Source organism: Penaeus monodon, chromosome 17, assembly GCF_015228065.2.
Source record: "Penaeus monodon isolate SGIC_2016 chromosome 17, NSTDA_Pmon_1, whole genome shotgun sequence".
NCBI lineage: Eukaryota > Metazoa > Arthropoda > Malacostraca > Decapoda > Penaeidae > Penaeus > Penaeus monodon.
In genome coordinates, this window is record NC_051402.1 from 49,733,642 (window position 1) to 49,741,141 (window position 7,500).

The 7,500-nt window shown below is 35.3% G+C and overlaps 1 protein-coding gene across 1 annotated transcript in view; it reads left to right on the top strand.

Moving 5' to 3' along the window:
- LOC119583407 (DDB1- and CUL4-associated factor 1-like) overlaps positions 1 to 7,500 on the top strand; it is a 10,335-nt gene that overhangs the window by 1,151 nt on the left and 1,684 nt on the right. Inside the window, exons 2-20 of the mRNA XM_037931876.1 lie at positions 15 to 93; positions 235 to 476; positions 622 to 801; positions 965 to 1,435; positions 1,562 to 1,728; positions 1,863 to 1,995; positions 2,295 to 2,423; positions 2,590 to 2,715; positions 3,066 to 3,106; positions 3,364 to 3,511; positions 3,714 to 3,787; positions 4,223 to 4,238; positions 4,360 to 4,471; positions 4,851 to 4,954; positions 5,421 to 5,431; positions 5,552 to 5,726; positions 6,069 to 6,149; positions 6,954 to 7,025; positions 7,198 to 7,404. Of these exons, the coding sequence (XP_037787804.1) occupies positions 15 to 93; positions 235 to 476; positions 622 to 801; positions 965 to 1,435; positions 1,562 to 1,728; positions 1,863 to 1,995; positions 2,295 to 2,423; positions 2,590 to 2,715; positions 3,066 to 3,106; positions 3,364 to 3,511; positions 3,714 to 3,787; positions 4,223 to 4,238; positions 4,360 to 4,471; positions 4,851 to 4,954; positions 5,421 to 5,431; positions 5,552 to 5,726; positions 6,069 to 6,149; positions 6,954 to 7,025; positions 7,198 to 7,404 (2,568 nt within the window). The remainder of the gene's footprint in view (positions 1 to 14; positions 94 to 234; positions 477 to 621; positions 802 to 964; positions 1,436 to 1,561; positions 1,729 to 1,862; positions 1,996 to 2,294; positions 2,424 to 2,589; positions 2,716 to 3,065; positions 3,107 to 3,363; positions 3,512 to 3,713; positions 3,788 to 4,222; positions 4,239 to 4,359; positions 4,472 to 4,850; positions 4,955 to 5,420; positions 5,432 to 5,551; positions 5,727 to 6,068; positions 6,150 to 6,953; positions 7,026 to 7,197; positions 7,405 to 7,500) is intronic.

A 7,500-nucleotide genomic window follows, 5' to 3' on the forward strand; every position in this document is an offset into this window, starting at 1 on the left:
GACCTTTCTTACAGAGTATATGCCTCAATGGAATACAGCTGAGAGGGACACCCAGAAATGAAGTAGTCTTGATTTCTGTAGCAACTGCTCAATGTTTGTAGTCACAATATTTTATAAGCTACCTTGCTATATAAGAAAAAATATTTGATGTTTTTGTTTTTAATCTGAGTGTTATCTTATTGATGTGGTCCTAGCTGAAAAGCAGAAAATATTGAAGCTTTTTTCCTTTTTCAGTTTCTCATTCATCCTCATCTCCAGCCAAAAATAGTAACACGAGTGCAACATTCAATATTTTTGGGTCTCCAAAGGCATCACGTGAAAATTTTGATCCTGTACTTAATTCCGACTGTTCCAATTCGTCCTGGGCAGAAATGAGTAGCTACATAGTAGGAACATATCAGATGTTTCCCATGACAAGGGATACACAGCAAATATTTATCCTTAAATATTTAAGACCTATAGGGGAATATCAAGAGGTAAGATTACTTATTCTATAACTTTTTGACATTTATTAAGAAAAAAAATACATTTAAATGTTTTTTTTTTACTTATGGACTAATTATATTAGAGCTTTACCTAATATCTAATAAAAAAATAATTTTTATTTTTCTCCTTTAACAGTCTTTAGGCCACGTTTATGAACACAATGCATTAGAATTAATCTTTCACTACATCAACGTCAGACGAACCTGTAATGCACGCCTCTCTTTTGAGGCCTTACGGTTTCTTGGTTCCCTTCTCTTTCATAAGAAGTTCTGCTTAGAATTTGTGAATATGGGTGGCATGCAGAAACTTCTTCAGGTGAGACTTTTTCCTTGATTTTTCAGACTTTCAAGAGTAAAATATACAGTTTCAGAGAAAATTAGAAATATTTTTATACTGTTGTACCGATTTAATATTATAAAATAGAATTAGCACAAAAAAAAGACAAAAAAATAGTTCTATATTTTACTTTCCATTGCAGGTTCCCCGTCCATCTTTGCCAGCAGATGGTGTTGCCCTCTGCCTGTGGTATTTAGCTTACTGTGAGGAGGCCGTAGAAAGAATATGCCTTTTGCCTGATCATGTATTAGGTGAATTGATTCGCTATTCACTGTGGCTTTTAGAGTGCTCGCATCAGTCATCCAGAACTCATGCTGTGATGTTCTTTGGAATGGTCTTCCGATTTAAGGCAATATTAGAAAAGTTTGATGAGCAGGATGGCCTCCGCAAGGTTTTGAATATGCTCTCCACACTGTCGTTATTCCAAGATGTGTGGGAGCAAGACATATTAGATGAACCTAATGAGGTGATGATGTGGCAAACAGTGAAGCAAGTGTGTCTGAGTGTTAAGCACTATTTTGAGGCTCATTTAGCACTCAAAGTTCAGCACCTGCACAGGATGACTGTCAGAGAACATGGAACAGCACCTCAGCATGCCACTCCAGCTTACAAGGTAATGTATAAAGACTTTTTATGCATTTGGAAGATAGTAGGGAAAGTAAAATAAGTTGAAGAGAAAAAAAATTGTTATTGAAATATGATGTTTAAATTTGTAATATAATCATGTCCATTGTTTTAGGCTGTAAATGTGACACCAGAAATGATTGAGAGGAATGTAGAACATCTACTGGAATACCTTCCATACCGAGCCCGCTGGAAACCTGTGGAGCAATTTGTTTCATTGAAGGGCCTGCAACTCTTTTTACAGCTAGTTGCAATGGTTTTAAACGAATCATACAGTCCCAAGTAACTATGGAGAATTGTTTTGTTATTGTTGTTTATTAGATATAGTGTCATTTATCATGTAGGAATATAGTTTAAACAGATCTAATAATAGCAATACGTTTGTCCTTTAAACACAGATTATCTTCCCTAAACAGCCGAACTGAGACTGCAGTGTTTGCCCTTGACACACTCTATGTGTGCAGTGTGATGCCAACTATCCAGGCAGCGCTGTGTGACAAACTGACCATACCTGCTGGTGATGACCTTTTACAGACACTTGACCCACAGGTATGAAAATGGTATTTTGTGAGATCACTTTAACTTGTGATATCTATCATGTTTATGTAGTGTTTTGATATTTTTTATTATCAATTTTCTTTTAAACTTATTAGAATGTGCATTGTATAAATAACAAAGTAGCAGTAAAGTCTAAACTTCAATAATATTTTAACACTTTTTTTACACTTCACAAAAGTACAGGCATAAAATGTCCAACTATGCAGTTTCCAATTTTTGAGCATAAGATGTTTTTAATTCAAGAAAAATACTCTGTAGAATGGAAATTTTGATCTTCACTGTTATTTCAGGAAGTGCCAGGTTATGCCATCCTAGTTGCTTGCATCCACGAGAATGCACAGTCAATGACTACATCACCAGAGGTGCAGAAAGCTGCTTTGAATGTTCTGATAAACTGCCTTTGTGCACCCATTCACAGGGTAGGTATTTTTATGTAATTCTTCAAGCCTCTGTAAGTGAGGTCCTTACCATTCCAATAGATAGGAAATTTATCTTGTAGTGCATTAATGTGCAAGGTAATAGGACGTTATAGTTATGTACATTTATTGTGTAGTTTGGCTCTTAATTTTGTTTTTTATTCTATAGCCTGGAAGCAATTTAGTAAGATATGGCACTACCTCTACTCCTGGAGGTAGTAAAAAGAAAGCTGCCTTTGGCGAGGATGTCATTAATAAGTCCTGGGATTGTGTAAGAACCAGCAATGGAATCATGGTAAGTAAAAGCTTACAGACTACTCATGTTTTATGATTATAATGTCATTGTGTCTTTTTCTTTTTTGAAAAGGAAATGATGATTATATGAATGTTTCTGGTATTATGCTAGTGTTTTAATATTCCCCCCAGCCTTTTTCTCATTCTATTACTAATTCTTTTCTTGGTGTTAAAGTTTGACCATTTCCACCAAAGTAATGTCTTGTAACACACAAACCATGTATATTGATGAGGTTGGACTTTGTTATTATTTGATATTACTGGATTAGCTAGTCATTCTTTCTTGTAAGCTACATAATATACAGTAGGATCTCGTAGAGGAAACTCATAACATCTTTTGAATATTTCCAGTACTTGTTAAATGTTTTGCATAAGAATCCAATCACAGTATGGCAGATTGCATAAGAGGGACTATGCTTGTCGTCTTTAGTTTGGACTACTCTAGAAAGGACACAGCACGTCAGAATCATGAGCAAAACCACCCATCTTCACGTCTGGACAGTTGCAGTTTAAGTGAATAAAGACTTGAACCACAGTGTTTATCAGAAAATGTAGTTAGAAGGGTTACAAAACTATTTAACAATATCAGTGCAACCGTACAGTATAGTACATGTTCATGAAAGATCTTAATTAATTGTATTTATTTGAGTGTGGATGAGGAACCAATTTTACAAAGACAAACGAATGGAGCATGTAAATTCCAACGACATGCACTAGAACTCATTAAGGCTGTATCAGGCCCATGCCAACATGAAGGTGATGCTTCAGCAGATGTGTCTATGCAGAGTATACATAGGGTGAGTTTATGACAATTTTTAAAAGCATGTGATGGCGGGGTAGAGGGACTGTTTGTGGAGTTTTTATTGACTTTTAAACAATATTCATTGTGTGTCTGTGCATATTTTTATTATGTGGTGTATTATAAATGGCATGCTTATTTGTGAGTAACGATGTTCTTTGATGCTGCAGTTTATGATTTACTTGATTATTAACTTTCAGGCTGGAATGTTGTGGCCCACAAGAATCAACTACAATAAGAAGCAGACTACTGCAGCTATCCAGGCGCACATTTAGTTAATGAGGGATAGAATCTTAGCAGCTGCCTGCACAAGCAGCTCATCTTCCCGCTATACCACCATCGGACCCCACACCCATGGGCCCTCCTTCTAGAAACTATGGTCAACACCACTCATCAGCTAGAGCGTTAAAATGATTGCTGCTTGCTTTCGTTTTTCTGTGTATGAAAATAGTTTCATTTTTGTATTTGCATAAGTTGTACTTGTTTAAATATTTAATTCTTGGGTGGGTATGTTTTCCTTTTATGCATCGGCTGTTTAGGGAGTAGGTCCAACAAGGCATCTTTCAATTCCTCCTCTGTGTAAAAAATGCCTCAGCTCCTAGTAACGTCAGCCTCGTGGGATAGCACTTCGCCACAACCCCTTCTCCTCCACCTGTGGGCCCGTCCGATCTAATGTTGCCAATGCTATCTAGTCCAAATACCGTTACAGCATTAAGATTAAACAGGTAACCCTTTTATGTACTTTAATATGAATCTCATTGTTTTTAATTTGTGGACAATATTGGGTTACATGTATAATCTTTATTGGGAGTATTAAGATTATGAATGCATCTGTTTCAGGCCTAGGCTGAGGGACAAGATGAATTGCAACTCAGCAGCATCCTTCTGCCAATAGTGTATAGTCACTTCAGCAAAAGTGAAATGCCTTCTGTACAAATAGTCAGAAACAGTATCACAAGTATAACAAATATCCTCTAGCTTCGACCGATAGTAGTGATGAACAATGGGTTTCACTGACTTACCCATAACCCTTGGACGAGAATTGTCACTGAGTATGTCTGATGAAGTCAAGCGTGCACTTTGCAGAATCCAGGATTGGGGTTTTACATGTCCAACCTCGCCTGCTTTCAGTAATTGGTTTCCAAATTGTTTTTGTAATCGTGTTCCATGATTGGTTTTATGATAGATAGTAGGATTTATTATATTTATGTCATATTACTTTTATGTATTAATAAGAGTGCATGTCATTTTCACTTTTTCTACCAGTTTTATATTTTTATAGGCAGTTAAGAAAAAAACTGCTGGATATAGGTTAAAATGTGATTTATAATTTACAGGCCACTATAGATGTCCAGACCCAGATCTTTGCGTGCTCCACCAACAATTCACAGTAGCGTTATGCCAAGACCATATAATGTACCGATTCACCGGCTTGTGGAAGGTTCCATCAAAATAACCGTAATTCATCTACAGTAGATATACGACCCACACAGACTTTTAGGGACCAAGTGAAGATGCTGACATCTTTTTTGCTGACGAGTATTTCATACTGTGAGTGTACTTCCTCTTCTAATATTGTTTATTATCATCATCATCATCATCATCATCTGTTCGCTTAAATACTGAAAGTTTGAACGACATAAGCATATGTAAACCTGACCCCAATTACTAGCTCCTAATACCTCCCTGGCTGTGTATAATTGCTGTAGTCTTCCCAACTAGATTATAAGCCACATGTAAATATGAGCTAACACTGTATGCTAAATACAGATTTTATAATGTTTTACTTAGTTTTAAAGGTCATTTCTTTTTTATATATGATTTGATATAAATGTCCTGTTTGTCAAACTAATTAATATTATCGAGAGTAGAAGGCTAAATTGACTGTTTTTCTTATATTTTCTCAGCCGGATGACCAGTATTATCATTGTTTGGAACAACCGAGGAGAAAGTCCAGATTATTGTAGTAAAAGTGAAATGATAAGTTGTGTTTCTCTCATTTTGTTAACAGGCAAATGTGAAGTTATCTTTTTTTTAGCACATTGATGCTTAAACAAAATTTTGTATTTGTAGGAGGAAGGAGTGTAGCACAGTTCATCAGTGATGCAGTTGTCAAAAATTCTAGTTCAGCATGCACAGGGTCATGCTCTTACTTCATGTACATCAGTCCTACGAGAATCCCCTTGGAGCATCATGACCTCTTTCGACCTGAAGTAGGTGCAACATACAGTCATTGGTTTCATGGTATTCCTGTTGTCCATACTTGAAGTGGCAAGTGATAAAATCAGTAACACGAGAGACCTTTCAATTGGGATTATTTTCTAAAGTAGAACATTTTAGTTATAAAGAGATATCATTAAGATAATAATAACCATTCTTATGAATCACTATCAATATGTGTTTCTATATTGTGGCTACATGTATATTTGCATATAAAGGCTCAAAGGCAGTGTTGAAGTAAATGTAAAATATTTGGTTTGATTCTGTGAGTCATAGGTTATGTTGATTATTAAATATTATTAATGTGAAAATTCTTATGTTGCACTGTTTTCGAGAATATACACTATATGAGTGCCACCGATGCAGATTTTAGTAATGCTCAAGACAGGATATGGGACCTCAATGCCAACACAAGGGTAAGATAATACTTCATTTATAATTAGATTGTCAAGCTAAGTCTGTGGTAAAGTTCTCTGTGGAAAAATTAACATTTTTAGATCCTGATGAACAATACTATGGTGTCATGGAAGGGGGAGTCTGGGTCAGTAAATTTTGTAGATTTAATATGTACCGACTCCTAGCCTTATGCTCTGTTTTAAAATAGCTCAACATTAATGTTTGGAGGTTGGTGATTGTCCCTTTTCCCTTTTATGTATTTTTACACATTGTAATCATAGGGGGGATAGTTTTTGCTACTAGAAAGAAGTTTAACCTTTTACTTGTTATTACTGTGATGTGAGGCACTTGGTGGAAAATATTATTCACCTAACTACCATTAGCCAACTATAGTAGAGTATAGATAATTTTTCTTTTTTAGCAGAATGAAATTGGGAAAAAGTGCATTATCTGCTCTCTAATATACCTTGTTGATTTAGCCTGTTTTTATTTATTATTATTATTATTGTGAAGTGGTTGTAATACTTTGGCCTTTAGATACATTTCACTCGAAGGTTTTAGCATTACGGTTTTGAATCATAAGATACCTACCTCACATTCTATATACACAAGTTTTGTATTCTCTTTATTCCTTCTATTGTGAGGAGGAAGAGGGACTTCATGAAATAATGACAGGTATATAGTATTATTCAGGAGCAGGCGATCGTACATTTTAAAAACTATTATTACATATTACATATAGTTTTAATAGAAAAACATAAATAGAAGTGTGGGCTAAACTTCACATGGTTACGATTTATATGACTTATTTCATAACTTTAAAGGAGGTATCCACATTGAATACTCAGAAAAGGGACTGGAATCTCAAGTTAAGACTAGATACTGGAAGCCCAATGGTTCGATATGAACAAAAAACAAAGGGTGCTCTTAAGTGTTCCATGGATTGAAAATTTATGCAATACTCGATTATACCATGGTTATTTGGTATTAGCATAATTCATCATAGTTGCTCTGATTATATGCTTTGAGTCACTTATTAGTAGTTCTCATTGTACAATTACTATTTAGGAAGCCTATATATGTGTGATTTTGCCTTGTCATATTTGTAAATTGAACAATCTTTTCCAGCTGTTTGATCTGAATACCAGTCAGGTGGTGTGTGAATTCACCCCAAAACTATCAAACCATTATCGTTACAACAAGGCTGTGTTAGATCCCTCTGATGACTTGGTACTAACTGATGGTGTGCTGTTTGATGTTCGTAGTGGCAAGCAGGTATGTGATTTCTGGCTCTCCAATTGAATTGAAAAAAACAAAGCAGATGTATTGATTTGTTGTTTGCAAAGAAACATGTTTATTATTTAATTTCAA